We start from the raw sequence: 18793 nt of genomic DNA, 5'->3' as shown, positions 1-18793 counted from the left end.
CACCATGATTTGACGGTACGGTACAAATGCAGTAAATGATACCTGGGAAAGCTCTAACCCGCGTGCGGTGCGGTGCCACTTTGCCGGTGCAAACCGGTTATCGTGGACCAGCGCCGGGCGTTGGTTAACTTTTCCTGTGGGCTCTGTTCGTTCAGGGCCCTCTAACGTGCCGGCCGGACCAATCACATGCTAAGCAGACACAAAGAACTGAACATGCCAAGCGAGAACCCGGGACGTGGGAGACAGCAGGTTCGGGGGCGTAAGCACTGGCGTTGGACCGTGGAGGAGGTCAACGAGCTACGAGTTCTTATGAACCGTCCCAGAGATACCTGGTCGTGGAAGTCCGTGGCTAAAGACCTGGGGCGGGGGAGGACGGAGGAGCAGGTGAGGGGTAAGGCTTGTAGCCTTGAAAAGGCTGACCGTGCGAGAGGCGGTCGTCCCCCAGTCGTGCTGGATGATGAAACACTCGTCCAAGGGCTGAAATGTCCTGACACGATTCCGTTACAGCCCGCGTTGATGAAACAGGCGCTTCGACGTCTTGTAGAAGATGCGGGTATTGATGGGGTCAGACTGGGGGAAGACTCCGACCTCTTTTTGAAGATTGAGGAGTGTTCGGTGCGATCCATTGAAGCCAAAGCTAACTGGCTAATTAGTAGCCTGGGGTCTCCGCCGAAACAGTTGCGTCGCCAGAGAGAGATAAGTGGAGATGTGCCTGGCAGAAGGGGCAGTCGCCTGCAAAGGTTTCACCGCCGGGTGTTTCTGAGGCGGCTGTACCACTCTGATAGGAAGCGGGTAGCCAAAACTGTCCTAGACGGGGACAATGTTATCAGGTGTCCGATACCCATGCATGGAATACATCGTTTCTACCAAAATGCTTGGTGGCTAGAGCGACCGTTTCTTGGACTGGGCCATTTCCGTTCCTTCGGTGGGGCTGACAATACTGTCCTCTGCGATTTGATCTCGGGTGAAGAGGTTCACTCTTGTCTCCAGCGCATGCAGAATGGCAAAGCGGCCGGTCCCGACGGTATCACTCGTTCTGAGTTGCTACTATGGGACCCTGACGGCTCGCAACTCGCGCACATCTACTCGTCGTGGTTGGTCGCTGGCTATGTCCCCCAGTGCCTGAAGCGGTGCCGTACGACGCTTATCCCTAAAAGTGATGACCCCGCCAAGCTAGTCCTACTTGGCAACTGGAGGCCCATTACCATCGCCTCGGTGATTATCGGTCTCTTTTCCCGTATCCTCGACGGGCGAATGAGAGCCGCCTGCCCCTTACACCCTCGACAGCGGGGGTTCATTCCCTCGTCTGGCTGCTCGGAGAACTTGATGTTACTCGAGTCAGCGTTAAAGCACAGTAAGGGGCAGGGCAAACCTTTGGGCGTGGTGTTCATCGATTTCCAAAAAGCGTTCGATACGGTCTCGCATCAACACCTCCGGGCGGTGCTGGAGGGGCGGGGTCTCGACCGGCACATGGCGGACGTAATCTTTGCGGGCTACGATGGATGTACGACGAGGGTCAGGTCTGGGGGAGGGACAACACCAGACATTGAAATGAAGGTGGGTGTGAAACAGGGTGACTCCCTGTCTCCCCTACTTTTCAATCTAGAACGCGAAGGGCGGGGATGTCTCCGTGGTGGCGATGGCGTTTGCTGACGATCTAGCATTTTTTAGTGACTCAAGGGAAGGCATGCGGAGAAACTTGAACATTCTGGGGGCTTTCTGCCAACTTACCGGCATGCGGGTTAACGCCGGTAAGTGTCATGGGTTCTTTATCGAAAAGAAGGGCGGCCGGCTCACCTACAATGTTAACACCGATTGGGCCTTTGACGGTGAGCGGTTGCACCTGATCGATCCTGCTGGTTACGAGAAATATCTCGGCCTCAGAGTGAGCCCGCTTGACGTTTTTTCGGCTCCGGCCTGCGAAGCCTCGATCTCCGCGTGGAGTGACAGGATCGGCAGGGCCCCCCTCGATCCCCGAATGAAGTTTGATCTGTTGAACCGCTTTGCCCTACCGAGGGTTCTTTACGCCGCGGATCACAAAGGCACCGCCCCCACACCCTTGAGGGATGTAGACAAGGCTATCCGGGTCAGAGTGAGGGAGTGGTTCCGCTTGCATCAATCGTCTAGCAACGGGATCCTCTACTCAAGCAATTCCGATGGCGGCATCGGCCTCTTGCAGCTCCGCTCGGTTGTCTCTGCAGCCCAGGCCCGCCGAGCCTTCCGACTCGGGTTGTCCAATGACAAGGTTATCCGGAAGGTGGCTCGCGCGGTTATTGGGGCGGATACGTTGAGGCAGTGGTGGCTTAGGGCTGGGGGAATATATATATATATAATTTTTTTAAATGTTTTTTTCTTTTCTTTTTCCCCCCCAGGGGAATATGTTCTGTAGATATTTGTGTGCAGGATGCTCAAGATGGAAGGCCTGAAAGGGTTAATGTGCATTCATCCAAAAGGAAACAAGTTCCACTATTGTAGAAAGCAGATCTAATGCATTTGATTTGATTTGATTTATGTGCATGTACAATATCACAGTTTAAAGATTATGTTGTTCTGGGCAGGAAGGGGTTAATATAAAAAAAAAGCATAAATATTAAATCGAATGCACTGTACACTTCCACTTACATGGATACACACTGTAGAAACCAAATTTAAGCATTTAGATCAAGTATTTTGCATGAAATACCATAGAAGTCTATTTTGGGTGAATTTTTAGTGTTTTGGGCATTAAGGGGTTAATAATAAAAAATGCCCAAGGGATTTCACTGGGCACCCTCTTGAATCCTTAAGAGGGGACCCCCAGCAGCAAGAATCAGTTGAGAAAAAAACTTTTACCGACGAAACCACGTTCAGCCAAAAATCACCCTTTGGCTCCCGGACTATTTTGTTGTAGTCTCTGCATCATTGAAAATGAGGTATCATGTATAAGTAAAAGTATCAATGTTGCAATGTAGAAACACTCTGTTACAAGTGAAAGTCCGGAATTAAATTCACAAGTTTTCACATGTATTAAGTACAGTATTGAGTAAATGTACTTAGTTACTTTACACCACTGCTCCTTGCTGTATTTCCGAGGTAAATAAATAAAGGTTGAATGAAAGCTTTAACCTCTTTCAAACTGGTTGGGGTCCCTCATTATTATTTTTATTTCAAAATGTATCTTATTTTTTTTAAAACAGCAGATCTGCTCAGAACTAATCATACTGGTCACCATGCAGTGGTGAAAAGGGTACTCAATTAATCTTCTTACTTAAAGGGATATTTCACTTTCAAATCAAAATAGATGAAAAAGTAATGGAAAAAATCACAGCCCCCTCACACATTAGAATGTCCTTGTAATTTTACAGTGTGGAATATGGGGTCCCAGACATTAAAAAGGGGGAACAAACTCCCCAATGCTGTTAGAACTGCAGATTCACTCCCAAGTTTATGTAGTGTGAAGACTCACCTCGTCAGACTCCACCTCAGCCCGTAGCACTTGACTTGTCAATGCAATTGGTTTAAACGTAATTTAGATAGTTATTTAGACAGATGCCAGGTTCATTGTTTACCTGGCATCTTATAGTTTCTATAGTTTCGATGTACAGATTATAATTTGTTGAATTTATATTGTTTAGACTGATGCTAGGTTCTTTGTTTACCTATGATCCTAGTATACTGAGACACTACACTGTCTCTGCATTCTATGTATGTGTCGCTCTGGATAAAGAGCGTCTGTTGCCTAAATTGTAAATCATATTATTATAATTATTGTAAATTGTAACTTATAATATAAGTGGGTCCTTCGACTAATGCACATTAAACTATGGTCCTTGAAATTTAAAAAAAGAAGAAGTTTGAGATACATTGCAGTAGGGCTGACAAGTCCTGTAGCTACAGTACTTTATCTTGTCTGGTCTTGACCTTTCTGCTTGTTATAACACTCCATCTTTCAATACGTCATGTATGTCTGTCTGTCTGTCTGTCTGTCTGTCTGTCTGTCTGTCTGTCTGTCTGTCTGTCTGTCTGTCTGTCTGGCAGGTGAACTAACATTCCTTAATGTTGCTTTTGGATCATTGTGATGAGATCATCTTGATTCGCTCAATTTGTTCCACTACAAAGACAGAAGCTGTGAGATGTACATTTAATTCTCGTCAGCTGTTATATATCGTAATCTTGTTTCCACTGGAAAATATGCTGTCTTGGCACACAGGCTTCGATTTGTTAAACAAACTATTTTCTTAACCACTTTAAGCCCTATACTTCTTTGTACGTCCAGTAGCAAAAACAACAGATCAACAAGTTCACAACATGACGTACTGCATTGAGCTTATAGATCAATTGCCATTTTCAAATATGGCGCCGCTGTTGGGCAGAAACCTCTTATCTCCATATTTGTTCTGTTTTTTTTTGTAAATTAATGCTGTATTTGATCATACTACAACGTCACACAAGAGGATCAAAAGTAACAGTTTTGAACTTGTTGATCTACTACTTTTTCTGTTTTTGAAATTGAATCCCTAAAAAGTAAATAACAGTTTTGGACATATGAGGTTTCCACCCAACAGAGATGATATATTGGAATATATATATATATAAATTAATGGTAATATTATCAAACATAAATATGAAACACTGTTTCCCAAACACTGGGTCGGGACCCATCTTTTGGTCGCGGACCAATTTCTATGGGTCACGAGTAAATGTCCCCTTTTTTCTGTTTGCTACATTTGAAAAACAAATATTATTTAAAAAAAAACTTCTAAAAGTTTAAACAACAAAATTGTAAAACAATTACAACATTTTTCTAAAGTATTTCATAAATCAAATTTTTTTTTTTTTTTTTTACTGAGGCACTACACTGTCTCTCTGCATTTGAAGTACAGTAATATTTCCAAGTTGTGAAAATAGCAGATCTGCAAGCTCACAACACGGCGCGAAGCGTCGTGTTGTGAGCTTGCAGATCTGCTATTTTCACTAGTTCGGGTCATGGACAAACGGTTAATTTCTCTTTTGGGTCTTGAGCTAAAACGTTTAGGAACCACTGGTCTGCATATTTCCCAAGAGGAAATGCATGTCTATTTAATGCAGTCTGACCAGCAGCAGCCTGGATAAACTGTACATCCCCACCGGGCATTAAAAATGAACCACCAGACGGGGAGATATCAAAAGCAGAGGTATAGAGATTTCCCCCTGGCAGACAAATCAAACTAGAGTCTATGAAAACCCCAACAACAAAGAAAACGCATACAGCACTGCAGTGATGGAGAAGAACTACTCACATGTTTTACTTAAGTAAAAGTATCAATAACGTAGTGTAGAAATACTCTGTGTACGAGTAAAAGCCCTGCATTGAAAATTTACTTCGGTAACAAAGTTTGGCATCAAAATGTACTTAAAGTACCAAAATTAAAAGTACTCATCATGCAGAATGTCCCATTTGACCGGTTTTTAAATGCATAAAATGTATTTAAAACATATTTTGAAAATAGCTGATCTACAAGCTCTCAACGCGCTGCTTTGTGACACGTTGTGAGCTTGTAGATCAGCTATTTTCAAATAGTATATATAGGGCTGAAGTGGTTAATGTATGTTTTGTAATGATAATCAAAATCTACAAAGGAACCAAAAGTTCTCAATTAATTGTTGTGGAGTAAAAAGTACAATATTTGCCGCTGAGATGTAGTCGAGTAGAAGTACAAAGTATTGAAAATTGGAAATACTCCAGTAAAGTAAGAAATACCTCAAGGTACAGTACTTTAGTAAATGTACTTAGTTACTTTCCGCCCACTGCAGCAATGTATATTGGCAGCATCGTGCAAAAGATATCAACACTGGAATGAGTGACTCTTTTTATTATTTCAGCAAGATAGTGTTTACATTGGCAAATCATCAGTCTTCAATTCTATGCAGGGTGACAGAAGCAAACGTTGGGAGTTATGGACGAATGAGCTTCTCACAAAAACTTTTTTGCAACTGTCATTCGGACACGTCCAAACTCGCTCCATTTATTACGTGATATTACAATAAATCAAAAATAACACCCATATCACTTAAAGGAGTAATTCTCCCCAAAAAAGTACTTATTTTTTTTATCAATTACACACCCCATGAAGACTTGAATTCATGGAGTTTTTTTGTTTGTTTTTGTCACATTCCTGAGCCAATAATGTGATAACCAGTTCATCGGTCAATAGGACTCACTCTTTGGGTCATCACATTATTGGCTTAGGAAGGCGACAACAACAAAAACATCTCCATGAATTCCAAGGCTTTGTGGGGTGTGTAATTGATAAAAAAATAAGTAATTTTTTGGGTGAACTACTCCTTGATTATGTGCAAACAAAACATGTCTTCATAACAAACAAAGCAGTCAAATACAGTAAGTAGACCTGCAGAGCACTTGCTGAATTTATAAATCCTGTACATACGCAATACATACCGCGTTACGTAAATGGAGTGTTTTAAGGCGCTGAAATGGTCTTTGTTTTGGTTAAAATAAAAAAAGGTGTACTGTTCAAAAGTTAAATCTCTATATTCTGAATAGTGTTTGTTCAGTAACAAGGGTGTGTCTGTCTCTCCAGCTCTTTAGTAAACGGAAAAATAACATTTTCAGGTGGGTTACAAATTTCATCCAATCAGGAGAGAGAATTCAAAGAAGATAGTTTATCAGATATTTTGTCTGACAATTCTTTTTGTTTCCAATTTCACTTTTATCCTGTATGAGTTCTCTCTCCGGATTTAATTAAAACCGGTATCCCCAAACACTATTGGAATATAGAGCTATTCAACACTTATTTTAACAAAAACAATATCACTCAGACCACCTTTAACCCATTGATACCTGGAACGCTTCTGTGTCACTTTAGTTGTCTTTGGCTATTCAAAAATAGCAGATATACAAGCTCATAGCGCGGCACCGAGTGCCGCGCTATGAGCTTGTAGATCTGCTATTTTTGAAAAATCGTGAAAATATTTTTTTTTATATTTTTTTCCGAAAAACTGTTAGGATTTAGATTTTTTTTAAGAATCGCCTCAGGTCTTAATGGGTTAAAGCTCAATTTATACTTTCATCACACAACGACGTCGCTTACAGCAGACACCACCAGATCTTACGGAGTTCAGCATCTGATCTAGCCAGCAGCACCGGGTCGTGTGAGGAATACAAATGAGGCATTATTACCGTCCCCGTGATGACGTGCTTACGGGACTTTATATAAGATGGTCTCTGTCGGGGTGGAAAACTCATACAGTATGTCCCAAAACTGTTACGTTTTCACTATTAAAATAAAAAAAAATACTGCAAAAGTAGCAGATCTACAAGCTCGAAACACGTCGGTTCTGCTTACTTTTGATAGTAGTTTGATCAAGTATAGGGTGTTAATAAAAAGTTAGAATATCATCAAATATCGGCAATCATGAGGAAAAAAACTAATTTTGCCTAAGTCATGTTTATCTGCCTTCATCTATTTCTGCCTAACTCTACTATCCTACTAACACTGCTGATTCATCCTGCCTTATTGCCAATGTCGTCAGCCTATCAGAATGCTTGTTCAATTCAAAAATACTTAAATTTAACGCATCAGGAACGCATCTCTGTCATTTTAGATTTCTTTGGCTATTAAAAAATAGCAGAGATACAAGCTTGTAGCGCTATGAGCTAGTATAACTGCTATTTTTGAATAGCCAAAGACATCTAAAATGACAGAGATGCGTTCCAAAGACATCTAAAATGACAGAGATGCGTTCCAAAGACATCTAAAATGACAGAGATGCGTTCCAAAGACATCTAAAATGACAGAGATGCGTTCCAAAGACATCTAAAATGACAGAGATGCGTTCCAAAGACATCTAAAATGACAGAGATGCGTTCCAAAGACATCTAAAATGACAGAGATGCGTTCCAAAGACATCTAAAATGACAGAGATGCGTTCCAAAGACATCTAAAATGACAGAGATGCGTTCCAAAGACATCTAAAATGACAGAGATGAGTTCCAAAGACATCTAAAACTACAGAGATTTGTTCCAAAGACATCTAAAATGACAGAGATGCGTTCCCGGATTGAATGGGTTAAGAGAAGATGAAGTCTGAGAGAGAATATGATGTGAAATGAAACATTTTCATCGTTTGTTTTGTTTTTGCTTTTTGGAGGGGGTATAGGTGAGCCAGGCTCGCCTACTGGATATTGCAGTACCACCCACAACAAAAACATTGCACCTCCACAGCACAACACACCATAACATAGCATAAAACAACATAAGACGGCACAAGGCAACACAGTACAAGGCTTTAAATAAAGAAAGATGCCCTATAGCCACGATGCAAGCAGCATTTTAATGGCACATAACCAACCTTTCAACCAGACAAAGGTCTTTGCCAGGGATTGGAATCCCTAAAGAAGACCTTTTTTGTGCTCTAAACGTTGGTTATGGTTGGTTATATGCTGTCTCAAATAGCAGATCTACAAGCTATATGAGCTTGTATACAGTATGTGCTATTTTTGAATAGCCAAAGAAATCGAGATTTTGGAACGTACTGTAACAAGCACTCCGATAGGCTGAGGCCATAAGGCACAATGAAGCAGCAGTGCTAAGAGAGCAGAGTTAGGAAAGAAATGTCCAATTTGGCCAAAACAAAAATGACTACGGCAATTATGCTACGAGGCTAACGACACGGAGATAGGAGGTTTCTGCCCCGACAGCAGCGGTACGAGCGTTTACCAGAGGAGCTGCAGCATCGAACAGCTGAACTAAGCAGATTCATACACTCTTACACTAAGCGTACATCTCCTGGGCCGAGAGAGAGAGAGAGAGAGAGAGAGAGAGAGGGAGGGGCCTTTGGCATCGATCCCCCCCCCCCCCCCCCCCCCCGGCTGTTGTCATTATGATGGATTGTTCCGAGGGGGCTCACCAGGGACCGGGCCGGGGGTCCTCCCGTATTGACAAGCCTTATCGTTTCCACCTCGCCTTCTCTCGTTAAGTACTTCTCTCCGGAGTTAATGAACTAAAGAACACGCAGGGGCAATGCGGGGCTGGAATGATTTGTGACTTATATCCGTGTGTGTGTGTGTGTGTGTGTGCGCGCACACGTGCGCGTATGCGTGTCGCGTCTGAGCGTGTTCAATTTTAGTGGAGCTCAAATTAAACTTTTCAGCACTTTTTAGTGCCGGGCGGGCGGTGAGGAAGTGATTTACAATTGCATCAATTTAGTGGAGCATCGTATGACAAACGATCTGTTTTTTCAAAAATGGCCGCATGGCTTCCTCCTCCAAACATGCAGGCGTTACATTTCCATTCTCTCTCTCTCTCTCTCGCTCTCTGTGTGTCTCGTCTTGGAGGTTAAACTCTTAATATAAGCTTTAGGAAGACATGTTCGTAAGTGTATTTAAAACAATATAATCGTCGCTGTCCGGCAGATACCTCTTATCTCCCATATTTTAACTTTTGGTGTTTTTTTGTGTGTAAATGAATGCCCTATACGTGATCATACCACAGCGTCACACAAAAGCATCGCAAGTAGCAGATCCGCAAGCTCGAAGTGCGGCGCGTTTCGAGCTTGTAGATCTGCTACTTATTTGGATCCTGAAAAGTAAAGCGGGGTTTTTATAGGGACAAATGTTGTACTTGTATTTCAACCAAAAATATAATGTGATTTCCAATTCTGTCCGTCCCTCAAATCCCTGTGACACTGCGCGTTCTATCAAACACCTAAACAGTCAACAACAACACGGCCCCCCCAAGCAATGTACGCTAATCAAACCCAAAGAAAAACAAGTCTTTTTTTTTATTTAGCAGAGCCGCGGACGGACGCGAGACTATATATATATCCTGGCGAGGGAAAACGGATTGGGACGGACCCCTAGATGATGGCAGGCCTCGTCCAGACAGTTCAATGTGGCGTCTGTCATTGCAGGGGGGGGGGGGGGGGCAGGGAACCACATGGCACACAGTGTAATGGAGAGGAGCAGTTTAATAGGGAGATGATGAGATGAGATGAGACCCGAACCTAGCTATAGGGCCAACGTTCTACTACTATAACCTGACTTGTCTAGAGCAGTGGTTCTCAACCTTTTTAGGCAGCACTAGGGGTGCACGTGCTTGTCAGGGTGGGGGGGGTCCCAAGTTCAAACATTATTTGAACTGGGGACCCCCCCACCGGAATTGTAGGAGTCGACGCATTACATTTAGTTTGAATCGATTCTCGGTTCTCAAAGTGGGGTCCGGGGACCCCCAGGGGTCCTTGGGGGGATATCAGGGGGTCCCCCACAAAATAATAAAGCGTCACAATCATTTTAACCATTTTATACTTTGGCTATTCAAAAATAGCAGATCTACAAGCTCGTGGCGCGGCACTCGGTGCCGCGCCACGAGCTTGTAGATCTGCTATTTTTGAAAAAAATCGTGAAAATGTGTGCAAATCTTTTGATCTTTTATTAAAAAAAGGAGACCATTTTTAACACAAATCTTTACTTCTGGGGGTCCCTGGCACAACATGTTTTCAGGTGGGGGCCCGCGGCCACATACATATCGATTTAGGGGTCCTCCTTGGCACTAAAACAGTTTGAGAACCACTGCTCTATATAGGGCCCTCCCCACACATCCACTCGGTGGGTGTGGTGTGGGTGTGGTGTGGGTGTTTCACACGGTGGTGATCTTCTTGTCCTTGGTGGCCTGTTTGATGGCCGCCTGCTCGCAGATGATCTCCTTGAGCCTCTGCAGCCGCACGTTCTGCGTGCCCAGGTCGCCCACGCCCGTCTGGCTGCGCTGCAGCAGCGACAGGGCGTTGATGTACTCCAGCTCCGTGTAGCGGACGCCCTGGTCCACCACCAGGTTCAAGAGCTCGTCCGCCGTGTTGTAGAGCATCTCGTAGTACTGTCTGTTAGAGAGAGGAGAGGAGGATCAGAATCTACTTTATTGTCCAAAAAATCACAGGTTTACAGTGGTGTAAAGTAACTACTGTAAGTACATTTACTCAAGTGCTGTACTTAAGTACAATTTTGAGGTATGGACTATTTCCAATAGACCAATTATTTGTTTACTAACATCAGTGGTGGATAAAGTACTCACATGTTTTACTTAAGTAAAAGTATCAATACTGCAATATAGAAGTACTCCATTACAAGTAATAGTCCGGAATTACTAGTACTTAAAGTACCAAAAGTAAAAGTACTAAAATGTTTGAAAATAGCAGAACTACAAGCTCACAACGCGTCGCATGTGAGCTTGTAGATCTGCTATTTTCAAATAGCCTAGGTATAGAATAGGGCTAAAGTGGTTAATGTATGTTTTATAATGTAATGATTTATATCTGCAAAGTAACTAGTAACTAAAGTAAAAGTACAACATTTGCCTCTGAGATGCAGTGGAGTAGAAGTAAAAGTATAGACAATTGGAAATACTCCAGTAAAGTAAAAGTACCTCAAATTTGTACTTAAGTACGGTACTTGAGTAAACGCACTTAGTTACTTTACACCACTGACTAACATTGAGACTGGATGCACAGGTGATTGTTTCCTGCGATCAATTCTCAACCTGTTGTTTCGGTCGGGGTGCGCTGGTTTCAGCACACCCCGACCCTCTCTTGTGTGTTGGTGAGTGCTGCGCGCCCTAGCGAGACCTGATAGAATGGGTTTCATTTGCAACCAGTGTGACGTCGTCTGTTAAGGGGTCTATCGTCTATACTTTTACTTCTACTCCATTACATCTCAGAGGCAGTGGCGTGCACAGACATTTTGAGGGGCAGGTGCTCAAGTAAATTATACTTATTTTTGTTTACTTGGTCTGCTCTTTTTTCCCTCTACACCTATACCTCTTTGCCAAAAATAGCCGATCTACAAGCCCACAACGCCTCGCGCTGCGAGGCGTTGTGAGCTTGTAGATCTGCTATTTTTGGCTAAAGTTCTCCTCAGAAAAGGGATGCTAGGTTTCAAGTGGTTATGGTAAAAAGAAAAATCATATCACATAAAGATTTGGCGGACCCCCTGTAGTAACTCTGAGGACCCCCTAGGGGTCCCGGACCCCCTGTTGAAGACCCCTGCTGTAAACTGGAAAAAAAAAAACATCTTAAAAAAGGGCACTTCTGGTCAAGAGGGCAAAGGGCAGGTGCTCTAGCACCACCTAGAGTCTAGCTGTGCACATCCCTGCTCAGAGGCAAATATTGTACTTTTACTCCACTACAATCATTTGAATACTGTAGTTACTAGTTACTTTGCAGATATACATTATTAAATTATAGAACACACATTAACCACTGTAGCCCTATTTTATACCTCGGCTATTTTAGTACTTTAGACAGAGAAAAGTAGCTGAAGTCATTTCACTTTGTTTCCCACTCCGCTCCACAGTGACACCAAGCAGAGCCACAGCAAACAGAGTGGAAACATTAACAACTGTTCCTGTCAGCTCCTATTCTCCTGAAGGAGGCGTTGGAGAGGGGGGACCACCCCCCCCCTCCACCCCCCCCCGGAGACAAAACACATCCAGTGTGTTCCACAAACTGCTGAGACACTTCTAATGAAACAGTGTGCTGGACGCAACCCAAACACAGGCTGCCCAGAGGGGTGTGTGTGTGTGTGTGTGTGTGTGTGTGTGTGTGTGTGTGTGTGTGTGTGTGTGTGTGTGTGCGCGTGTTGAATTAATGGATCTTTATCCAGGAACCACAACACAGAGAGAGAGAGAGAGAGAGAGAGAGAGAGAGAGAGAGAGAGAGAGAGAGAGAGAGAGAATCGTGAAGTGCATCCTGAATGAAGGGACGAGAGTAAACACAGAGAGAGAGAGAGAGAGAGAGAGAGAGAGTGAATGCTGGTATGGTTTGCATAGGTCAGCGGTTCTCAACCTGTGGGTCGGGACCCCACATGATTTGTAGGGGGGGGGGGGGAGACAGTAAAGTGACAATTTAAGGACTTTTAATACCTAAAAAAATAAAAAAGGAAATACAATAAATGAAAAGAGACCATTACTGCATCAAAAGTAACGGCCAAACATTGACCAAATTGTCAAATAATATAAGAGAGGCACATTTTTGGAAAATAGCCGATCTTGTAGATCGGCTATTTTCACAATATTTAGACAAACTAAATGTAACGTCTCAACTCCTGCTTGTCAGGCTGGGGGGGTCCGCAGTTCAAATATGATTATTTTGGGGGGTCGCGGCCAGTAGGTGTAAAGGGCAAGCACAAATAATTGTGTGTGTGTGTGTGTGTGTGTGTGTACGTGCACGCACACACCTAGCGACGCGTTGTCAGCTTGTAGATCGGCTACTTTTTAGGTGCATGACACTGGCACACAATTGAACTCAGACTTTTAAAAAAAACGAGTATGGTTAAAGCCCGAGTAGCATTCCGGTAATACCGGGTCTACATTGCACCTAAGAATCAAGAGCTTATAAATCAACACGTTAAAATGTATTATTGTATTGTGCTGAACTGAAATCTGAAAGATGACCGGGTCCGCCGGGAGTAAGCCCAATGTAGCTAATAAATACGGCGGCCAAATACATATCATTTTGGTTGTCCTTGACATGAAAAAGTTTGAGAACCACTGATATAGCAATATATTTTTTTCCAGAAAACTGTTAGGATTTTGAAGACATTTGTAGAATCGGCTTCAGGTCTTAATGGGTCAAAACTGTTTTGCTGCAAGGAGTTGTGACTAGTTCCATTGGTGCTCAGTTTACCACTCAGCTCTGAGGTTTATTTCTGGTTTATTACTGGTGACAGCTCCAACACTAATCACGGGGGCCTCGCATGATCAAGTGGTTTGGTCTTCTCTGACTGAGAGGCGCACTAATCATTGGCACCTCTTCATTTATAAAGCCCTTGTTTGGAAAATGACCACCTTAAACCCAGTCACGTTCTGACTCGCTCCAGTGATTGGCTAGTCCTTCTGGCACGACAGTGAAAAAAAGAATATCAGTCTCCGGGTAGGATACTCAAAAGCAGGTGAATTGAGCCGGTCATCATTATTGGCTTAGGAATGCGACAAAAAACAAAACAATCTCCATGAATTCAAGGCTTTCACGGGGTGTGTAATTGATAGAAAATAAGTCATTTATTTGGGTGAAATACTCCTTTAATGTGCAAAGAGTTCATCTGGCACAAGGGTTTAACTTTAACCCATTCAATCCGGGAACGCATCTGTGTCATTTTCGATTTTAGCCTATAACCATTATTTTTATACTTTGGCTATTCAAAAATAGCAGAACTACAAGCTAATAGTGTGGCTATGAGTTTGTAGATCTGCTATTTTTGAAAAATCTTGAACATTAGTGCAAATCTTTAAATACTATATTTAAAAAATACATATTCAAAAAGTTGCACAAATTTCACGATTTTTGAATAGCCAAAGAAATCTAAAATGACAGAATGGGTTCAAATCCAACCACCGCACCTCTGAGCTGTGTGTGTGTGTGTGTGTGTGTGTGTTGTGTAAAGTATGTGCGCGTGTAGCGTGTGTGTGTAGCCCCCCCGATGCGCGTGGGGGGCTACACAGACGGCAGTGTTTATCAAGTCGGGTGGGGGTCTCGCTGTGTGTCTGTGAGCCCTTGGCCACAGCTCTGTAGTCTGTAGCCAGACACACCAAGGTCAGTGTGTGTTTCTGAAGACCCTGAAACCAGACCAGAGGAGCCCGGGTTCTCACATGGAAACCACGTATGTCCAGCACAGCGTTCCTTTTTTTTTATTACCATCTAAAAATAAAACTATTTTTAAGTAGTGAAAATAGCAGATCTACAAGCTCAGGACGCGGCGCGACACGCCGTGAGCTTGTAGATCTGCTATCTTCTCTACTTTCTGCACAACGCTCTTTTATGACCAAGTAGGGCTAATTGAATTAACTTACGAAACAAAAAAACATTTTAAAAGTTGAAATATCGGAGATAGGAGGTTTTCTAGCCCGACGGCGACAATACGCGGCCTCATTAAAAAATACACGGCCGTGCTCGTGTCTTTGTGTCACGTTCAACATCAACCGTCCATCTGGGGGGAGTGTGCGTGTGTGTGTGTGTGTGTGTGTGTGTGTGTGTGTGTGTGTGTGTGTGTGTGTGTGTGTGTGTGTGTGTGTGTGTGTGTGTGTGTGTGTGGAGTACTTGTATTAATATAAAATTGTAGTATGAATTAATATGAAATTGTGTGCACATCTTTGAATATAATATTTTTAAAGTGAGCATTTGTAACTCAAATCTTTGCTTCTGGGGGATTCTACAAATGTCTTCAACAGTTCTTTTTGAAAAGTAACTTTTGTTGCTATAATATCAGTGGTTCTCAAACTTATTTCGTGTCAAGATGATATGAAAATTATATGAATTTGTCCGTGGAATATTTTGTGTCAGAGACCCCCCAGAAGCAAAGATTTGAGTTAAAAATTGATCATTCAAAGATTTAAACACATTTTCACGATTTCTTTTTTTCAAAAATAGCAGATCTACAAGCTCATATGAGCTTGTAGATCTGCTATTTTTGGATAGCCAAATAAATCCAAAATGACACAGATGCGTTCCCGGATTGAACGGGTTAGCACGACTATTAACAGTACAGGAAGTACAGTCAAAAGTCCATCAGTAAAGTTGGGTTTAGGGATTAGGCATTTAGAACGGGGGTCTTTAACGTTTTTCAAGGCCAAGGACCCCTTATCTGAGAGAGAAAGGACCCCCACACACACTACATATTGTATTCATGTTAGATGTGCGTTTTCAGATATTTAAAGGGCAAGACCACTTTGGTAGAGGTTTGGGTTGTGTAGTTACCTTGCCATGATGTAACTCCAAAGGTGGACAAGAAATAAAACATAATTGCTCCATTGATTAGAAATTGATCATTCAAAATATGTCCTAATTAGGTGCCAATGTCCTCACAAGAACAATGTTACAAGTGTGTGTGTGTGTGTGTGTGTGTGTGTGTGTGTGTGTGTGTGTGTGTGTGTGTGTGTGTGTGTGTGTGTGTGTGTGTGTGTGTGTGGAGAACATCAACTATCCATATGGGAACTTCCTCAGAGTTAGCAGAAGAAGATCTGAAGCCAGAGGGAAGGTTGAACGCAGACTCAGAAAGCTCTCAATAACAAACAACACTACTGGGTATGCTTCTCTGTGTGTGTGTGTGTGTGTGTGTGTGTGTGTGTGTGTGTGTGTGTGTGTGTGTGTGTGTGTGTGTGTGTGTGTGTGTGTGTGTCCTCACTTCACCCTCTCTCCCCAGCAGCGTAGCGCTCAGTTCTTCTTCAAAGCGAACAGAGTGGAGTTTCTCCAGTGAGACAGACAGCCATGTTATCCCTTTTGTCTTTGTACTGTGTGTGTGTGTGTGTGTGTGTGTGTGTGTGTGTGTGTGTGTGTGTGTGTGTGTGTGTGTGTGTGTGTGTGTGTGTGTGTGTGTGTGTGTGTGTGCGCGTGTGCGTGTGTGTGTTCTAACATTGTGGCCTTTTACAGAAGCCCACACACACACACACACACACACACACACACACACACACACATATCTCTCAAAGGTATTTAACCTGTTTGAGGCCCCCCAAGCAGAGAAGAATGGCGTGCATGCCCTCCTAGCTCTCTAGCGCTCCCTGGTGGATTCCTCCGCCTTCCACTATTGCATTCTATAAGCAGTTGCACCGTCGTGTTTAATACCAGAGCGATTGTACGCCGGGAAAATTAACCCATTGAGACCTGAAGCCGATTCTGCATGTCTCCTAAATCTCAACAGTATTCGCAAAAACGTATGTTTCTATATCAGTGGTGCTCAATCTTTTTCATGTCAAGGACCCCCAAAATGATGTATTTGGCCGCGGACCCCCATCAAAATATGTTGTTCCAGGGACCCCCCAAAAGCAAAGATTTGAGTTGAAAATGTTCGCTTTAAAAATATATATGTTCAAAGATTTGCACACATTTTCACGATTTTTCAAAAATAGCAGATCTACTCGGTGCCGCGCTATGAGCTTGTAGATCTGCTATTTTTGAATAGCCCAATGTGTAAAATAATGTTTTTTTTAGCTCAAATCTAAAAATGACACAGTTCCAGGTCTTAATGGGCCACACACACACAAACACACACACACACACACACACACGTCACACACACACGAACGTACATTTGTATTACTATACTTGCGAGGACATCTAAAGTTTAATAATCTAAATCTGCAAATAAACTAGCAAGTAAAGCTGTCGATTCATTGGCAAAACGCACGATATTTGCCTCTGAGACGTAGCGGAGTAAAAGCATGAAGCATCAAGACATGTAAAATACTTATGTAGAGTAAAAGTACCTCAGCCGAGTAAATGTACTCGGGTTTCTTTCGACCGCTGGGTTTTAGATTTAAACCGCTCTTTTTGTGACTGCAGACAAAAGGCAGTGATTTAAGAATTGTGTCCATCAAAGCTTTGTTGGAGGGAAGGAGAGAGAGACGCTGTTATAACCCATTTAGACTGGGAAAGCATCTGACTGTGTCATTCTACATTTATTTGGCTATTCAAAAATAGCAGATCTACAAGTTCATAGCGCGGCACCGAGTGCCGCGCTATGAGCTTGTATATCTGCTATTTTTGGAATGGCCAAAGATATCTAAAGTGACATAGATGCGTTCCCGGATTGAATGGGATAAGCCTAGAAAAGCCCTCTATTGTGTTGGGGGAAGCCACTTGTTTTGTTTTTTTCTCCAACCCATTAACACCTGCATGACCCATTCTACACATGTCTTCTAAATCCTTGAAACACGTACTGTGTGTTGCTATAATATCAGTGGTTCTCAAAGTGGTTCTTCATGTCAAAGACCCCAAAATTACGATTTTGGGGGTCTTTTTGGGGGATTTTCTCAAAAATAGCAGATCTACAAGCTCACAGCGCTGCACGAAGTGCTATGAGCTTGTATATCTGCTATTTCTGAATAGCCAAAGTATACAAATAATGATTATAAAGGTTTGAAAAATAACAAAAATACAATGACTTTTTTTTTACATTATTATCATTTTTTTTAAATTAATGTCATATGATCATTAAAATCTTAGTGTTTGCCAATTATTTGGGGACCCGCCTACAAAACCCTGAGGTGGAGAATGGCTGCTTTAGAGAGGGAGTTAGCCAAGAGAAAGACACGTTGCATTGGACCCTATGGAACCCTGGGGTGCATTTCTCCTTTCCGAAATGTCGCCTTTCCGACGTTGACGAACCCTATACCTAACCCTAACCCTAACCCTAACCGCACGCGGAAGCCACTAGTCGGAGTGGTGAGATGTCGGAATGGAGAGTGAACACCGGAACCCTGCACTCTCAAAACGAATGTGTCAAAAATAACACATCATGTGTTGTTTCTTAACACATCTGTGTGTCATTTTTAGATTTCTTTGGCTATTCAAAAATACTGTAGCAGATATACAAGCTCATAGCGCGGCACGCAAGCTTGTGGATCTGCAATTTTTTTTTAAATCGTGGAAATGTGTGCAAATCTTTGAATACCGTTTTCTTTTTTTTTTTTAAGGGATTTTTTAAAAACTCAAATCTTGCTTCTTTAAACGCAAATCTTTTTAATTTTTTTTTACTTATGTTGTAAGTCTATAATATCAGTGGTTCTCAAGCATTTTTCATGTCAAGCACCACCTAAAATTTTATGTATTTGTCCGCGGACCCCCCGATCTCAAAATATGTTGTTCCAGGCACCCCCAGAAGCAAAGATTTGAGTTACAAATGTATATATATATATATATTCAAAGACTTGCACACCTTTTCACAACTTTTTTCCCCCCAAAAATAGCAGATCTACAAGCTCATAGCGCGGCACTCGGTGCCGCGCTATGAGCTTGTATATCTGCTATTTTTGAATAGCCCAAATAAATC

The 18793-nt window shown here is 42.6% G+C and overlaps 1 protein-coding gene across 1 annotated transcript in view; it reads right to left on the bottom strand.

Moving 5' to 3' along the window:
- Positions 1-10397: 10397 nt before the first annotated feature.
- Positions 10398-18793, bottom strand: part of exoc4 (exocyst complex component 4) — a 235221-nt gene continuing 226825 nt past the window's right edge. Inside the window, exon 20 of the mRNA XM_084049609.1 lies at positions 10398-10854. Coding sequence (XP_083905735.1) covers positions 10617-10854 — 238 coding nt within the window. The 3' untranslated portion in view covers positions 10398-10616. The remainder of the gene's footprint in view (positions 10855-18793) is intronic.

Source organism: Gymnoscopelus microlampas (genome assembly GCF_963454915.1).
Source record: "Gymnoscopelus microlampas genome assembly, chromosome: 23".
NCBI classification, from domain to species: Eukaryota; Metazoa; Chordata; class Actinopteri; order Myctophiformes; family Myctophidae; genus Gymnoscopelus; species Gymnoscopelus microlampas.
This window is presented reverse-complemented; position numbering and strand designations above follow the sequence as displayed.